This window comes from Monosiga brevicollis, genomic scaffold (genome assembly GCF_000002865.3).
Source record: "Monosiga brevicollis MX1 MONBRscaffold_26 genomic scaffold, whole genome shotgun sequence".
Classification (NCBI taxonomy): Eukaryota; class Choanoflagellata; order Craspedida; family Salpingoecidae; genus Monosiga; species Monosiga brevicollis.
Window position 1 is genome coordinate 549,207 of NW_001865063.1, and position 17,524 is coordinate 566,730.

General features: G+C 56.9%; 4 protein-coding genes across 4 annotated transcripts; 2 read left to right on the forward strand and 2 right to left on the reverse strand.

Moving 5' to 3' along the window:
* Positions 1-631: 631 nt before the first annotated feature.
* MONBRDRAFT_28500 (uncharacterized protein) lies at positions 632-2,030 on the forward strand (the record flags this gene model as incomplete). The annotated part of the gene is made up of 2 exons (XM_001748864.1): positions 632-863; positions 964-2,030. The coding sequence occupies 2 exons, from the start codon at positions 632-634 to the stop codon at positions 2,028-2,030; spliced, it is 1,299 nt and encodes a 432-aa protein (XP_001748916.1).
* A 901-nt stretch (positions 2,031-2,931) lies between these two features.
* MONBRDRAFT_28501 (uncharacterized protein) lies at positions 2,932-4,648 on the forward strand (the record flags this gene model as incomplete). The annotated part of the gene is made up of 8 exons (XM_001748865.1): positions 2,932-2,997; positions 3,093-3,191; positions 3,282-3,401; positions 3,562-3,646; positions 3,739-3,851; positions 4,206-4,274; positions 4,361-4,428; positions 4,519-4,648. 8 exons carry the CDS (start codon positions 2,932-2,934, stop codon positions 4,646-4,648), a joined length of 750 nt encoding a protein of 249 aa, XP_001748917.1.
* A 178-nt stretch (positions 4,649-4,826) lies between these two features.
* Positions 4,827-7,335, reverse strand: MONBRDRAFT_28502 (uncharacterized protein; the record flags this gene model as incomplete). Its single annotated transcript, XM_001748932.1, has 12 exons — positions 4,827-4,943; positions 5,027-5,167; positions 5,254-5,506; positions 5,586-5,660; positions 5,865-5,953; positions 6,048-6,143; positions 6,269-6,318; positions 6,401-6,446; positions 6,605-6,755; positions 6,852-6,891; positions 6,992-7,109; positions 7,192-7,335. 12 exons carry the CDS (start codon positions 7,333-7,335, stop codon positions 4,827-4,829), a joined length of 1,320 nt encoding a protein of 439 aa, XP_001748984.1.
* A 441-nt stretch (positions 7,336-7,776) lies between these two features.
* On the reverse strand, positions 7,777-16,535 carry MONBRDRAFT_28503 (uncharacterized protein; the record flags this gene model as incomplete). Its single annotated transcript, XM_001748933.1, has 11 exons — positions 7,777-7,857; positions 7,933-7,995; positions 8,386-8,547; positions 8,735-12,658; positions 12,745-12,819; positions 12,959-13,753; positions 13,938-14,921; positions 15,012-15,128; positions 15,247-15,753; positions 15,875-16,033; positions 16,305-16,535. 11 exons carry the CDS (start codon positions 16,533-16,535, stop codon positions 7,777-7,779), a joined length of 7,098 nt encoding a protein of 2,365 aa, XP_001748985.1.
* Positions 16,536-17,524: the final 989 nt, after the last annotated feature.

Sequence of the window (17,524 nt, forward strand, 5' to 3'; positions counted from 1 at the left end):
AAGGTGCGTGGGTGCCGAGAGTCAAGACACGATGGCGTTTTGATCACATACCACTCAAAAGGGGCGGGGCGCCGGGAAGAAGAAGAAGAAGACGGTTCGCGAGGCGAGTGGGCGGCGGGGATGGCACCGGGCTTTGGGGAAATGAACAAAAAATGCACAACGGGCTATTGGGACAGCGTTGTGGATCGGCGGCATGCGAGGTGTGAGTCAAACCGTCAAATAGCGCAAGGTTCATTGTTGCAGTGGGAGCGGTCCTAACATGTCAATCACAATGAGGATTGTATCCATGCCGTGCTCACAACGGTCGATCCCCTTGACGAACAGGCGATCAAACGCGTGGCAAACGAGACGAGAGAGGTTGGAAGGACGCACGCTTTGCGCGCATGCACAAATACCTTGCACGCACGCATCATTGTCAAAGCAAGTTGAGGGCGAAGTCAGTGAGAGTAACTGAAGCTTTGACTCGGAAAGACATGTGGTAGCACGTTGGCGTTGGATAGTAAAATAGTTTATAAGGTGAAAATAAAGTAAAAAACTATTCCTCAAAAATCCGAATGGAGTGAGAGAGTGTTGATGCTGCGAGTCGTGGATCTAGAGAGGAGCGCAAAATCTGATCCATGGCATTGGTCAAATGCAAGGGCCAGTCAGAGAAAAGAGCATCCCATGGTGCTGTTTCAGAGATATACCGACCAAACGCCACACCATTCAACCGTTTTTTTTTCTCATCTCTCTCTCTCTCTCTCTCTCTCTCTCTCTCTCGAATCGGATCAAAGCCAGAGGGGCGGCCCGGGCGGCAACGGGAGAGAGTCAGTCACTGGCGCGTCTGTGGCTGGTGCCAAAGAGCTGTGCGGTGATTGATTTAGGTGCCTGTTTGTCGGGGGCTGCGGAGAAAATTGAAGAAAAAAAAAGAAGGTGGGATGGCGGGTTTGCCCAGTGACACGGCGACGCCGATGGTGCTGCCAGTTACCGAGGCGGCGCGGCCAGTGCCGACGGTGCCGTCCTTGCCGGCGATGATGGCGGAGCAGCCGGGGGCGCCAGCTGCGGAAACTTCGTCCGGGCTGGCACATTTGCAAAGTGCGGTGCAAGAAGTGCATGAGGCAGCTACGACGGCCCAGGTCTGGACGCGCACCATGCGAGATACAAAGCTGTCCGAGGGAGTCCACCAGGCTTTGACGACGCACAGCAAACTGTTCCAGCAACTACAGGATACCGGTCGCAACGTGAGCAAGTTTCGCATGACGCCAGAGGGCAACAATTGGTGGATCAAGGTCAAGACCTTTCTCGAGCGCTGGGCCGGTGGCGCTGTCTCAGCCTCGGTCATGGGGCGGCTGCTCCAGACGGATCCCTTTCTCAAGAAAACCTTTGCCGTGAGCTACGAGGCGAGTCGTCGCGCCCTGTTGTTGGCGGACAAGGGCTACGAGCCCTGTCCCGCGGATTGGGAAACCGCTGGTCTTGATAACTTTGTGTTTTTTGAGCTTCGGAGCCTCAAGGCCTCGGACGCACGGGATCCGGAAAAGTATCGTGCAGCCATCCGCAAGCTTCTGGAGGTGGCGCTGCGCAGCGGCATCATCTGCTGCATCTCTCTGACGGGCGCCCCCATTATTGGTTGGCGCGGCAACGAGGCCCACCTGCGCTACCACATCAACGCTTGGCCGTTCATCATGGCCGTGGCCGAGAGCGAGGTGCAGCTGCGTCCCACCGACTATGCTGGCCTGGTCATTCCCAACAACAACCCCAAACCCAGCCTGGGTCGACCCAAGAACGCCGACAAGCGCGCCAGCACTGCCTCGGTCACCACTGATGCCGAGACCACCGACGGCTCGACCCCTGCCACCGTCGATACCAGTGCAGCCCCCGTGGCCGTCACCACAGCCCCGGGCGTGGTTGCTGACGATGCCAGCGGCAACATGGTGACAAGTGCCGAGGCCGAGTCAAGTAGCAACGGGGTCACCATCATCCCTGTGGGCCAGGTTGAATCGTCCGGTGAACCCGCTGCCAAATCAGCGCGTCGCGTCAAACCCGACAATTAGACTCCTTCCTTCCATCGGCATCTACACCAGAATGTGTTCCCATGATGTGGCCAGTCCAGATCAACAACAAATCAATAATTGATGTACAACCAGCAAATGATTCGTGCCCACATCCCTGCCCGCTCCCTTTTTTTTCCTCCGCAGATGGTGTGTGGAAGGGAGGGGCATTCAGAGATCGCCAGAGATTAATCCCGAGACGGTAGCTTCAGATTTAGTGAGAGAGACCCAGAGAGAGATCCAGAGAGAGAGATCCAGAGACACATGCAGAGAGAGAGATTCAGAGCGAGATCCACAGAGAGAGATCCAGAGAGAGATTTATTCTGGGATGCAGAGAGAGAGATCCAGAGAGACATCCAGAGAGCGAGCTCCAGAGAGAGATCCAGAGATCCAGAGGGAGCTCCAGAGAGAGATCCAGAGATCCAGAGGGAGATCCAGAGAGAGATCCAGAGATCCAGAGAGAGATCCAGGGAGAGATCCACAGAGAGAGAGATTTAGATCCAGAGAGAGATTTAAAGCAAGAGAGAGATTTGAAAAGCAAGAGATCCAGAGGGAGAGATCCAGAGAGACAAGAGAGTTTCAGAGAGAGCAGAAAGTCAGACGAAATTGTATTGCTGCTGTTTTTGCATTTTTCAAGGACCAGCCGTCCGTGACGCTATATATCGGCATCTTGGTATTCATCGGTATTCAGTGGCAGCATTGGTGGCAGCGTCGGTATCCTCCGGTGGCAGCGTTGGTGTCCTCCGGTGGTAGCGTCGGTATAGCGTCGGTATCCATTGGCGGCGCCAGGATCGGTATTCGGAGCAGTATCAGTGTCGGTATCGATATCTGGAGCAGTTTCAGTGTCGGCGGTGGCGGCGGTGGTGAGGTGTTGAAGGGGTTGAAAGAACGAGTGGCGCGGGGGATGGCTCAATCATCACCGGCTGCCTTGGCAGCCTTGTACACCTTTGCTGGTGCTCCTGTGGCCAAGGTGCGTGGTGGGCGTTGCTTGGCCTCAGGGGGCTTGGAACCGCCGCTCGTGTGCGGTGGAATGCGAGCATTTGAATGACTATTGCTGCTGTCTAGGGTCTGATGATTGGGACGGGGCTGGCGGCGCTGGCTGGCAGCGCCATCCACTGGCCTGAATATTGCTTTGTGCCCACCTCGCCGTGGGCCGTGAGCGAGGTTCGTGAATGGCATGGATAGCGTTTGTTGACCGTCATAGCCCGCCCCGGTCTTTCAAACGTCCGTCTGATGTTGCGTCTTGCTTGTCAGCTCCTGGCGTGGCCCCTCCATGCCATCCTTCTTCCAGATCGATCGACTGCATTGTTTGGCAGCATCTTCATCTACCTCACACGGCCCATCGAGCGCTACCAAGGCTCTCGCCGCTTCGGAGTGCGTCTTTGTCGTCGTCGTCGTTGTTGTCGTCGTTGTCTTGTTGTCGTCTTCTTCTTCTTCCTCCTCCTCCTCCCCCTCCTCCTCCCTTTCGGCCAGTCTTTCTTGCCGACTATATTCGAACCTTTGACCATAAATGCCTTTTTTTTCATAACGACAGGGTCTTGTGAGCTGGCTGGTCATGGTTTCGTGGCTTGTACAATACTTGTTTGTGCGAGCCAATTACTTGCCCGGCTTTGTCCCTGGTATGATGTCGCATCCCAAGCATTCACCTCTTTTCATCACACACTTCGAGGAGCCTGACGTTGTCTCCTTCATTGCCGTACCGCTGCGCCAGGCGGCCCGAGCCTGATCGGCGGTCTCTTCATCAATTTACTGCTGGACGTGCAATCGGAGAGTCGGCAAGGTTGGGTGCCTGGCAAACTGCTGGGCATAGCCATGCTCGCACATGTGAGTCCACCCCAGCCTTGCGGCAATTGAACAGCTGCTGCGCCATACCCGCTCCGCATCCTTCATTGCCTTGACTATCCGGTGTTTTGCATCCAGTTGTGTCTCTATAGCTTCAATACGCTCTTTTCCGTTGCCATTGGTGTCATCGTGGCCATTGTCCACCGAGCCTTGCCGATCAAGCCCACCATCCCCCGCCCCATCGCCCACGGGTTTCAGCTTGCATTTGGATGGCTCCTTCAGGACGATCTGCCAGCTGTGACGGCACGTCGTTTGCAGTTTTTCTTTGGCTTGGATGGCTCACGCACTCGCACCCCGGCTGGTCTGACCTCACGACCTTTTGTTTCTATACTTCAGGCACGCACAGCCGGGCTAGGTACGGCTACCCAGCCGCACTCACGTGTTCGCACCATCAGTGGCAATCGGGTATGTTGGTTGCTTTGTCCTGAATCCCTAGCGTTCTTGTGCCGTCGCTTCACGTTGCAATGCCATGCACCCATGGCCACATCTAGCCCTTCACGGACAATCTGTTGGGTGGCGCACATCCCGCCCAAGGACTCGGTGCTGGCAACGGCCTGATGTAAGCAAATTTCAATTTTGTAGCTCTCCTCCCTGCTCTTTCCCTCATGCGCTTTTACGCTCATGTGTCGTGATTCCTTTTGGATTATAGTCCTGTTACAGAGGATAACATTGCTCAGCTAGAACAGCTCGGCTTTTCTCGGGCCCAGGCAGAAGCCGCTTTGCAACGCACGGCCAACAACGTGGATGCAGCCGCCGACATGCTTTTCTCGCAAGGGTAGCGACTGCTTGTTTTTCTCATCAGGGCGCGCCGAGCGCGTCCCAGCTCATCCTTCGCAAGGCATGGTGGAAATAAATTGAGCCATCATACTTGGCACTTTGCGCATGATTGCAGCATTTCAACACAACTTGGGCTTTCAATCATCCAACACAGGGGGAAAAAAAAATAATATCGTCAAATCAGCAATCGTCACCAAAGGAGGCGTCCGCCGTGGACAGACGGCTAAAGACACAAACACAGCTGTCCCCCGTGCAGTCGGGAGCCGAGGTCTCCCACAACAACCCGATGCAGTTTGACTAATGACAGCGCCAGGGGCAATGTCAGCACGGTCGCAGCAACATGAGGCGCTCTCAAGGTTTTGAAAGGGTATGAAACATACCTTGGGCACGTGCGTAAGGCACGAGTAGGCGTAAGATCCGGGCCAGACGAGCGCGCTTTGGTTCCAGGCAAAGCCATCGGCAGACCGACGAAGCATGCCCCCAGATCGACCAGAGGTCTGGCCTGGATTGGCAAAGTATACCTATACATCAATCACAGTGCCCCGAGGCCAAGATCAATCGCCCGCAACTGGAGCCGAAAAGCAGAGGTAGGGGCTAGCACGCGTACGTTGCCATCCAGGCCGCGAAGAATGCTGGCCATGCAGACGGGCGAAACAAGGGCGTCGGCAAATTGAATGGCTCCAAAGCTTGCGCCACCATCCTCGCTCAAAGCATAGGCACGGCACTTGCAGGCGTTGATGTGATTGTTGCGCATGTTGGCCATGACGCGCCCATCGGGCAACTCGACCAGCTGCGCTTCGTCCATGAAGGTAAAGTTGGTCTTGCTCACGTTATAAGTCAGACCTCCATCATCGGAGTACCTAGGAACACACGGAGCAGGTTGAGCACAGAAGCCCCCGTGCGCACTGGCGCATCTGCTAACCAGATCATCTCACGCACCAGACGCTGTCATATTGATAGGCACCGTGGTGGCCAATGAACAAGAGGCGATTGGGGGCGACAGCATGTCCAGGACTGCACCAAGATCAACAGAGTGAGGACTTGATGTATCAGCAGCGTCGGTGGAGAAACAGCAGAAAACGCGCACGACCTGAGTTGTAGACCCACGCCAGGGCCAGCAGCCGAGACAACAGCACTTTGCAGATAGCTTGACAACGAAACTTTTTACAATTCGGCAGCAGCGCGAGCCTGTGAGATGAAGCGAGATGGGCCAACTACCTGCCATCGAGGCTTGGACATGTACCTCGCGGCGTCCAAGTTTGTCCAAAGTCTTTGCTCATACTCTGCAAGTTATCTCCGGGGGTCAGCTGCAAGCAGGAAGCAAAGCGAGGAAGATGAATAACACGAGAGTGAGTCATTTAGTGCGTGGCCAACGCCGTGAGAGGGGTGAAAGGAGCTCACTTGAACAAAGTTGAGGACCAGTTGGTTTTGTTGGTAGTCCCACACGGGCATGGGCTGTGCGGCATTGCGCTGAATCACATGCAAGGCGCTCCATGTCTGCCCCATATCAGTAGAGTTCTGTGTTCGGAGCAATCATGAAGAGATCAATGGCTATCAAGTCTATCAGCAAGGCTCGGGCACGCTGACGCCTCGTCCAGTCATGTTAGGTTGCCTCGACCGACCTTCATGCAGAGGTCACGGTTGGCGTTGCTGGTCGAGTTATATCGCGCATCTAAAGTGTTGGCAGCCAGGGCACAGCAACATGTTGGAAACCAAGCAAGCGAACCAGGAAAAGGATGGCACCAAAGGCATACCTTCAAAGCCTTGCGGCTCGCACCCGTCTCCGGTCCAGTTGCGACACTGCCATAAATGAGATCATGCAAACACAGCAATGCAAATGCCAATCAGCAACACGGTGAATGCGCAGAGGCTGACGGATGGGGTAAGCATTCAAAGCGTGCCGATCGGTGGGCAGGCACGGTGGTGGAATCGAAACGCGTGGCGGAGCGACCGCTGACCTCAGCAAAGGCAAGAAGCGTGCGGTTGTCACCGGCAAGCAGAATGGAGGGAATACGAATGCAGGGATAGCCCAATTCGCCCGGCGTAAAGACAGCAATCTGGGTGCGATTGACATCGCAATCGGCAATCACATCCAAGATCTCTTGCTCTCTACCAGGACACATGCCATGAGTTCAAGGGGCTGGGCACAGAAAAATCGTCCTGCTTGGTACAGCCTGGGGTGGGTGCAGCTTGGCTGAGACACACCGCGTGCAGTAAGATGTGCCGTTGGAATAGCCCGAAAGATCTGCACATTGATAGGCAGCGAGAGTGAGCCGAGCGCAGGCGGCAAAGCCTTTATAAACCTGACGCGCAGTGTACAGTCACAACATGACAGAGCAGCAGACCTGGGGTCAAGCTGCTTGGAGAGTAGCAACGCCACTGCTTCTCGTCATCATTCGCTGCAACATCATAGCGCGCATATAGGGGCAACTCGGCTCCTGCACTTGACAAGGCGTTTACACACTGCGGATGCCGATTAGAGACGGCTCAATGTTCACGGCACGGGCGAGATGGGTGAGCTCGGCGGGCAAGAGACATTGCTCACCGTTTGATCTTCCAGACCATTACACCAGTTGTCCAGCACCTTCTGACAAGCCGCATCCACGGTTGCTTGCGCCCGCACAGAGCCTCCCAGCAACGCGAGCAGCCAGGCCACGATCAGCCCCGATCGCAAACCGGAGCAACGCATTTGTGCCGATGATGCCAGCATTTTGTTCAGACAAAATTTTTAAATTCTCTCTCTCATGTGGTACTTTTGCTGTGTCTCTGTGCCTTTGCTGTGTAGGTCTTTCTCTAACCAATTCAATTCTCTCTCTGATCTCTCCATCTCTTTCAAGAACAAGAGAATCAGCAAAAAATTTAATTTTCACCTGCTCGTCTGCGTGTCTGGGAATGTGTGCGAAGGAGAGGGCGTGAGGACGTGAGGACGTGGGGGCATGAGAGTAGGTAAAGGGAAGGTACGTGAGTGCGTGAGTTGGTAAGGATGTGCGGTAGTCCAGCATTGAGCTGAGAACGTGAGGTCACTATAAATTAATAATTACTACTGAAACTCTCATGTTCAAGATGTGATAGAATAAAGTGTTTGGGATGGTCTTACTCGGGTCAGCGCCAATGACAGCAAAAAAGGGGCTTAAATGGCCAAGAGATCAAGGTCCCCAGCCATGGCGTGCATAGCTTCAGCCAGCTCGTGCTCAACAAATGTTGTTGCCATCTGCAAGCACCATACACTGGTGAGACTGGCCAGGTCAATGCCACACTCTTCGGCTGGACAAGCACCCCAACGAACCTCGTTTATGAGCATGTCTTCTTCACTCAGCAGGTTTCTCCATGTGACTTGTCGAGGCGCATACTAGAGATGAAAAAAAGTGTCCTGTGAGGCCTCGAAACTTTCACTCACAACGATCAAAAAAAGCACCGTGGAGCAACAGGCCTGGGCCCCCCCAAAAAATGGAACCCAAAAACTTACGAGGTCCGTCGCTAGTTGCTCAACAAATTCAGCACCACTTGGCTGCAATTGAATTCGTAACAACCCCTCCAGGCGGTGCTGCACCAAAGCTGGAAGCTGGCCCGGTGCCACGGCTCTTGTTGGGCCCTCGGGTGCTGGAAGATACCACGCCCGTGTCTAAAGCACAAACGTGCACAAAGTCATGAACTATCGAGATCCCAACGCGTACTCGACCACAAAATAACAAGCGAGTAGAGCGCAAGTATCATAGCAAGTCTGCTCATTTCCACTTACCGAATGGCCAAGATCAAGACGAAGGCTGAGCAAAATCTCGTTCAAGAGATCCACACACAGCTGCAGCTGCTCGCTTGAGAGTCGACGATAACCGCGGGACGTGGGCAAATCCAGAGGCAAGTTATCCCACGGGCAGCCCGCAGCCACAAAGTCATGCGCCATCTATATCCCCCGAAAGAATGACGATCAATGCAGTGCAGTGAGCGGGCGATTGTGTCATGGCACTAAGCACCTTGGTTTGGTGTTTCCCCACAGCGAACATCCCCAGCAAAATAAATCTATTCCCAATTGCTTGCAGATCAAGCATAGACATCTCAGCTCGTCAACCCCTCAAATGCCAGCTACGCACCTGTGTCACCGTATGAACAAGAAAAGCATCCGAGCCGGAATTATCGAGTGTAGCCATTGATGCCGTGTCCGGGGTCACCGGGGGTGAGAGCACAGCGCGCTCTTCCTGAAGGCGCTGCACGCGCTCGGCCGTCGGTGATGTGGGCGTGCCCCCCGCACGGCGAGGAGAGGTGAAGGCGTCCTCTACCGCGACCACGGGGGGCGGCGTGGGCGTAGGCGTCGTGGACGAGGGCGAAGATGCTGGTTCATCCAAAGGGCTTGCCTCTTCGCCCTCGGCAAGCTCAAGAGGCACAAGGTCTAACATGTCATAAATGGCATCCTCCACAAGATCACTAACCCACTGGGATGCCACAACCTCAGCCTGACGTTGAACGCTCGTAAAGCTGTCATCGCTCTCCCGCGGGTCACTCAGCGCTGCTAGACCTGAGAGCGAGCGCACCGAGGAAACCTCCACTTCATCGGCTGACTCACTGGCAACCAGCGTCTTCTGGTTTTCAAGTTCTTCGGAGCCTGTCGCGAGCCTCGGCTCCAAACTGGCAGCTGGAAGCGTCACTGACAGCACTTCCCCGCCTGCGTTCGGTTCAGAAAGAGTGGAGGCCACGCTCGATTCTTCTTCAAAGGCGTCCTCAGAGTAGCCGTCCTTGCCCGATGACGCGAGGGCCACCGCATCGCTGGCCCGCGTGGAGACCACATCAGAGACCGGCAGTTCTGCCTCGTCAGGAATAGAGGCGATGGAGGCGTCGGTTACTTCGCCAGCTGGCGAGGCCTCGAAAGATGAGACCAAGTCAAGCCCCTCTACGGCTGCTCCTGGATAATTGACTGCATCAGATACCTCCTCATCATCGTCCTCAAAGTCTTCATCCAAATAGGCTGTTTCCGTAGCCAGTGCGCCGGCCGTTGTGGATGCAGCAGCGACCGCCCCCTGTGGCCTTTCATCAGCCAAGGATGATCCTGCATCAAAGTCGCTGAGTTCTTCATCCACAACTGATGGGCGTTGCGATGCTCGCGGGACGCTGGCCCTCGGTGACGACGCTTCGGCAATCGACTGTGGTGCGGTGTCAACAAAGGTCGGCTCGTGATTTGACTCAAAGTCTTCCGAATATTCATCTGCCTCCTCAAAGGCTTCCTGCAGGTCGTCCTTTGGCAGCCGCGATGCCTGGTGCGAAGTGGGCTCTGGTACCGGCGCAGATGCAACGTCTTGCAGCTTATGCTCCAAGGCATCCAGTTCTGCTTGAAGTTGTGAGCGCTGGTGCGTCAGCTGGGCCTTGCGTTGCGCGTGAACGCGCTGCCGCAGTTCCTGCTGACGTGAGCGAATCTGCTCCTGCAAGAGGGCAATCTCTTCTTGCAAATGGCCCTCCTCGGTGTCAGTACCCAACGAAATGTCCGCTTCCACAACAGTGGCAAGCATCTGGGCAGAGGGTGGTGGTCGACTGGGCGTTGAGTGAGCCGTGGAGGGATGAAAGCTTTCAAACGAGTCTGAATAGGCTTCACCCGCCGCCCTCTCGGCAGTCTTGGACGTGGAGCCTCCATTGAACGATGAAGGGGCGCTGCGGTCTGGCGCAAAGCTGTCAATGACCGATGGCGCATTCGTCTCCATGACATCCATCGCGGAAGCCGAGCCCTCAAAACTTGGCACGTCGGTAGCAGGAGCCGAGCCCTCGAAGCTGGGCACATCGGTAGCAGGGGCCGAGCCCTCAAAGCTGGGCACATCGGTAGCAGGGGCCGAGCCCTCGAAGCTGGGCACGTCGGTGGCAGGGGCCGAGCCCTCGAAGCTGGGCACGTCGGTAGCAGGGGCCGAGCCCTCGAAGCTGGGCACGTCGGTGGCAGGGGCCGAGCCCTCGAAGCTGGGCACGTCGGTAGCAGGGGCCGAGCCCTCGAAGCTGGGCACGTCGGTGGCAGGGGCCGAGCCCTCGAAGCTGGGCACGTCGGTGGCAGGGGCCGAGCCCTCGAAGCTGGGCACGTCGGTGGCAGGGGCCGAGCCCTCGAAGCTGGCCACAAAACTGCCATTTCTAAAACCATCAGAGGCGTCACCAATCGATGCAGAAGGCTCAAAATCGTCCGAATAGCCTAGAGACGCAGAGGGCAATTCCGCCGACTGCTTCGGGACCGTCGTTGTCTTGTGACGGGACGGAGTTGATTGGTTGACGCGATATCGCTGTCGATGAAGCAGAATGGCTTCCTGAGCAAGCTGAGCTAGCTCACGCTCCTCCTCATCCAGCTGCGCACGCATGCGGACGTACTCGGCTTGCTGCACCTGCAAACTTTGCAGCTGCTCCCGCTTAGCCTGCAAAGCGGCTTGGCGCCGCTGCAAGTACGTGGATGCTGCTCGTTCAACGGCTTCCACTGTGCTTGGAAGGGTCTGAAGGGCGGTCGGCTCGACGTCGCTTGCTTCGCCCATTGACAAATCAGAAACAGGATCGCGTGTGGCATGGGCCGGCAAAGACTGAGCCAGAGGTTGAGCCTGGTGGTGCTGCGGCTTGGCCACTGGCATGGCGCTAGATTTGCTGTGCATAGGCGCTTGATGTAGATCTGAATATGGGGCAGAGTCTTCTGGTGCTCCCAGATCCAAGTCCTGCTCTTGTCCACGCAAGTATCGATAGTAGTCGCGAATGGCATCTTCGTGCCGACGCCAGATGCCGAGCTTACGCTGCATGCACTCGGCATCCATGCCTTGACGCTGAGCACGAAAGTACGCACGGGCTTGATCGTGCTCCAGGGTCAATGCCTGCAAGCGTCGCTCGAGCATGCTGCGCCCCACACCTTGTGAGCTGCTACCGAGAAGAGCTCGCACGCGTGTCAAGCGCTCCTCAATCCGCTGCAGCGAAACCGCCTCTTGTCCTTGGAGGATTTCCAGCTGCAAACGAAGAGACTCGTCTTCGGCTTGGACACTACGCTCTGCGTGCCGCCGGCTGTCCTCCTCAAAGCGTGCAAAAGACGGAACTTGTGGCCCATCTGGCAGAGCCGCTGGAGATTCAGCATCGTTGCTCAAGTCGGGAGGGAGAGTGCGAGGCTTTGGTTTGGTTGCAGGTTTGGAATCAACGAGATCATCCGGAACGCTCTTGTCAGTGCTCCCCGAGGCGGCAAAAGAGTCGGAGACATCTGCTGCGGTGGCAACTGAGGCTGTCGGTGCGGGTAGCGACCTGCGTGCAGAAGTCTGAACTTGTATTGCTGAAGATACGGGCATCGAAGCGGTCGGGATGGCGCTCGGAACATCAGCTGTTGCACTTGGAATTGACGACACGACCGAGGGTGCCTCGGAAGGCACATCAAAAGCGCTGCCGGTTTCGACCGGTGTCGACGTGCCCTGAAAAGAGTTTAGCTGCGGACCGTCGCTCACTGGCATTGGGCTGCTGCGATCAGTCTGTATATCAGTGTGTGGCTCACTGTGTGGTCCGGGCTGCGGCACTGGTGGGCCGGCAAGGTCTGACAAATCCTCGAGGGTCAATGAGGTGCCGGTATTTTCAAAGTCCTCCGAGTACCCCACTGCGGAGGGTTGGGCAGCTCTTTCAGAGAAAGCGGGTGCGTGATTTGCGACAGCAGCCGTTGGCGGGGCAGCTGTGGCCGTCGCGTGCATGGCATCGACGAGGCCGCGCACAGCTTCAATCAGCTCACGCTGGCTCCGTTGCGTGCCGCGAATCTCTGCTAGAACAGGTTCGGCCAGCTGTCGCTGTGTGTCCAAGAGGGCAGCGGGTTGCTGCTGCATGGTTTGTAAGACATTGGTCGCCAACTGCACCGTGGTGTCCAGCTGAGCCTGCGCCTCCTGCCGATCGCGCCGCTGGTCAGCACGCACTCGCGCCACCGCTTCGCTCGACGCAATGGCGCTGGCTGCTTGCACGCGCTCCTCGGCTGCGGCCACGACACGCTGTTGGTGCTCTTCGGCCTCCAACTTGATGGCAGTAATCTCAGCTTGCCGTGCTTGCAACAGCTATTGGGCGACGGGCGAATGCCCAGTGAGGTACGAAAGGGGACGAGTCAACTGTGGAGCAAGGCACGATTGGATAGCATGCCAACCTGAGCGAGAGCCACAGTTTCTTGTTGCGCGTGTGATAGCGCCATGCTCTCCGAGGTAACGCCCAGTTGCTGAAGCTGTTGTGGATCATGGCAGTGGCGGTCAGTTGTACATTTAGACATTTGGATGAGAGAAGAGCGAAATGGAGTGCAGCAAAGAGAGTAGAGAAAAGCGGAATGGAGTGCAAAAGGAGAGCGGGGGCTCATCAGCACGCACCGATTCGTCAATCGTCAGTAAAAGGTTGAGTTCACCAAGCAGTTGACGATGCAGGTCATCTGGGGCCAAGCGCACATCCTCTTCCGGCTCTCGTGGAGTCGAGCGCTGGATGGGACTGGCGTCCCGTTCTGGGTTGGGGCTTGGGCTTGGGCTTGGGCTGCCACGGTGCTCCACTGAGTTCCCATCCTCGTCTTGCAGCAACGGCGAGTCTGAACGGGAGGCAGCCGCTGAGCCCGACCCCGCAGGTGGGATGGCGTCGGAGCGATACAGGTTACTTTCAGTCGTCGCGAAGGGCTGTGTTGGCTCTGCATGCGTATGAGGCTCTTGATCGGTGGCAAGGCGTCCTGCGACAAGACCAGCTGCAACGAGCTCTTCGTGGTCAGGCAAAGCAGCAGCCACCACCGTTGATGTTTGACACGCTTGATCGGTGCTACCCGGAGCTTGGACCGCTGTATCAACGCGGGTAGGGGTTGCCACGGCCTGTGTCTGCATGCCATTATCTTGGACACCATAACGTCGCAGCAGTAGCTCCAGCAGGCCGGGCTCTTCCCCGTGATGGGAGGTGGGAGCGGGCTGTGCAGGAACGGCAAGTGCAGCGCGGGGCTGGATCGTGTGGTTCGCAGGTGATGCGGGACGGCGGGCAGGGGGGGCGTCCAGGTCGATGCGCCAGGAGGCTTGTGGAGATGGGTTCGCCTGCTCTGGTTGATTTAGGCGGGGGGTTAGTGGGTCCGAAGATGGCTCTCTTGTTGGGCGCGTGAGCCGTTGGCGAGCAGCTTGCTGGCGTTGCTGCTCCGCCTGTCAACAAAAGCACATTGTGATGCGAGGCAGGGGCAATGATTGAGTTCATCATGGCTAAAAACTGTCATCATTTTGAGACAAGAGGCTCTTTCGAAATGAATCGAGTCTGGAGTGGAACAGAGAGCAAGCGCGAGCACACGCGGCCAGAATGAACACAAAGTGGGCAGGGTGCGTGACGTACAGCTTCCTGAGCCTCGACGCTTGCCAGATGAGAGCGGAGATCAAGTTCACCTGGCAGGGCAGGCCTCGCGTCTGGATGTGTGCCTGCTGCAGGCGACGCGTTGTTAAGCTCCAGCGTTGTGGCCATGATCAGGTCTTCAATTTCTCGTTCAGCAGCAGCGGCCAGCTCTTCCTGCCGCGTGCGGACGGAGTTTGTAGCTAGCTCATCTGGTTGATGTGGGACTGAGTGTGAATCCGCAGACTCACGAGCGAGGGGCTCAAAGAGGTCGGTGGCAACCGAGTGCAGAGCGCCGAGGAGTTCCCGCAATCGCTGGCGGTTGGGCTGACGGGCATCGGGGCTGGGCAGCTCTTGCACGCGATCGTGCAAGCGTAGCAGCTCGGTCAGTACATGCTCGGGTTCGCCAGCGGTCTGGTGGGGCAGAGGCATGGTGGATGGCTGAGAGCGCCTGGCGGCTGGATTGAGGCTGGAGGAGAGATCAAAGTGTTCGGTTGCATCCAGCATAAGACTGTCTGCTGTGGTAGGGCGTGGACCCGAGGCCAGAGCCCAGGGCTGAAGCATCGCGGGAGCCAAATCGTCCGGTTGACCAGCAGGGCTGGCGTCGGGCAAAAACGTGGCTGGTGACATGGCGTTGGCGGCTGCAGCTAGGCGCGCGCGCGACTGCAGCCCCATTGGGACACGGCCGGCCAAGGCGGGGTCGATTCCACCAGCGAGATGACCGTGCGAATCGGCAGTGGTGGAGCGGAGGGAAGACACGCGATCGGTAGCCTCATAATCGGCGCTGGAGTGACGATGTCCATCGCCCGCGTCGATATCAGAGGCTACAGCCTCATCCTCATCTTCGGCCCCATCTTCGGCCTCATGGGTCCAGATTTGCAGGGCAGGAGCTTCGCGTTGTGCCCGACGGAGCTCGTCGAGGCGATTGAGCGCTTCTTTTCGGGCCTGTTCTGCTTCACGATGTGCCTCGCGCTGGGCGGCTGTTTGCGCCTATCAGAACCGGAGGAATGGGTCACGCCCCAGACATCTTGATTTGCTGCGAGACATGGCGAGAGGCATGGGCAAAGGGCAAAAACGTACCTTGCGCTGTTGGCGCTTGCGGCGCATAAAGTCGACCACGGCAGTGTGCTCGGGCCGTTCTTCCCAAGGCACGGCACGGCCAGCGCGATGATGGGTCGAGGCCGAGTGCGCGTTGTCCTATGGAAAAACCAGGGGGCGTGGGCGGACGGATGGTATGAACAGATCAAAACAGGAGGGGCGTTTGGGGAAAGCACAAGCAGGTGGGCCTCGAGGTGTCCACGGCAATAAAACGCACTGCTAGCGAGCCACCCCAACGTGATCGGGTTGGGGTTCGGTGTTCAAGGCGGCGGGCCAGTAGTTCGGGATCAAGGTTGGAGATGGGTTGTCGGGGTGGCGGGGACGCTGAGCGACTCGACTTGTCCAGAACGTCGGGTCCTTTGGAGGCGGGGAGCGGCAGAGTAGCAGGGGGATTCGACCTGCGCTCGGTCGAGGCATTTGGGCGGCTGGGTTTGGCAGAGCGGGGTTTGTCGCTGGCCGATGCATGCAAGCGCCAGGAGAAGGGGGTGATGCGCTGTGCTCGATGCGTGCCCGCAGCCGAGTTTGGGGTGTCTTGGGATGAGGCCGAGTTGGAGGTGGTGGCTATTTTGCGTCGTGACCGACTTGGTTGATTGGGTGCCGGGCGGGACTTGGGATGGGAGCCGGAGGCCCGCCGGTAGTGTCTGATGGTGCCTGGCGGAGGCAGGGGGTGGCCCACGCTCTGCTCGTCCAAGATGGCACGCTTGCGCACAGCCGCACGCTCGTCCTGGGTCAAGGCGTTTGAGGATGGGCCAAGAGCATGATGAGATGTGAGTGTGGATGGCCAGAGAAAGGTGGAATGTCTGGGAGGCGGGGCTGGAGACGAAGCGGGCGGGGCCGAGACCTACGCGGATATGTCGCTGAGCTCGGGGTTTGATCGCGACGCTTGCGGGCTCGGGGCCAGGGCTACTTGGCGCGCCATGTCTGGCCACAAAGGTGGGGGACGGAGCACCTCGCTGACTCGTGGCCATGGGCAGCGGTTCTGTCGGTTCGTAGACCATCATGTTCTGCACAAAAGGTAACAACGAAACGTCGATACGTGCAGCCCCAATGAAGGAGATGCAAGTTTGGACCGATGAGCAGGAGCGAAGCAAGAGAGAGCGGAAAGGGGAGAGTGGCACAGTCGATTAAAAAAAAAAAAAAAAAAAAAAAAAAAAAAAAAAAAAAAAAAAAAAAAGGGCGAGGTTGTTTGACGCGTATATCTTGAGGTCATTGTCCATGTGGGTGTTTGAGCGGGGGTGGGTGCTGAGGAATTTGAGCACAGCCACAGCAACGTACAGGCTCCTGATTGGAAGAATTCAAAGCCCCGCCGGTGAGGCGGATGGTCGAGCCCGAGGCCGCTGAGGAGGGCGGTGTGTGAACGCTGTGAGTGCCATCGCTTGCTGTATCCGAAGGCAGCCACTCGGGATCCACAGGCTCATGGCTTGCCCATGCCTCCTCGTCCGGCTGCATTTGCGAGGCCGCCGCCACCGCCACCGCCACCGCCGGCTCGCGGACCAGCGCCGTCATTACGACGAGAGAGAGAATGAGAGATGGCGGCAGAGACAGAGAGAGCTTTGGAAGCAAGATAAAGAGAGATGGAGATTGAGAAAGGGTTGGGCAGAGGGAGAGAGTAAAAGGTGGGGGAAGATAGAGAGAAGGGCAGAGTCCGAGGCAGAAACTTGCACTTTAAAGACCAAATCAAAGCGACACAGAGAGGAGATGCAAGAAGAAAACATTTTGAGAGAATCGTTAATGTATAGCATAACATGAAGAGAAGCGGCCTGTGCCCCTCTATTGACCCAGAGATTTGGGCCAGCGTGAAATCGCCGTTATATCAAAGCTGCAGCGGTAGTGTGACATTCACTACACTTTTCACTCTGACTCAAAAGTCGCACTTGAATGTCAGTAAAAGTATTTTACTAATAACATTTCCTTCTGGGATGTATTTTACTTTTCGCCTGCCCCTTTTTGGCATGTCGTTGCATGCATGCTTCGTTGTGCGCGGCGATGTCATTTGAATAGACCCCGAACAGGACATTGCCGACGTTCGTGAAGGTGTGGAGGGCCGGGTCAAGGGCGTACGGTCTGGTCGACGAAATCAGAGTTTGATGTTTCGTTTGCACGAGTAAAACATCAGTCGTCATTGGCTGAAGCAAGTGGGACCACCATGAGCAAGATCTCGGGTCAACGCTCGACCCCATCGTGGATCGAGGGCAAGCGCGTCTGAGGCTGCAACTTGATTGCTGGCCATGACGCCGCCCGAGATCCTCGCTCTCCTGAACAGCCAGCCTTGCACCGACGGGCGGTCTACTTGCATCGCCGATTGCAGAGCACATGCGGGTGGGCCGAGGCCTGCATGCACGTCTTGCTTACGTCTGGCCGATTCAGACTGAGCTGGTAGGATCCAACACATGGTCTGTTGATCCGTCTGCGTCCTGATGCTTCTCAACAACACCCTTTCTTCCTTTCGCTCCCGAGGATCTGCACTGAAACGTCCTGGTTGTGTCTCGTGACTT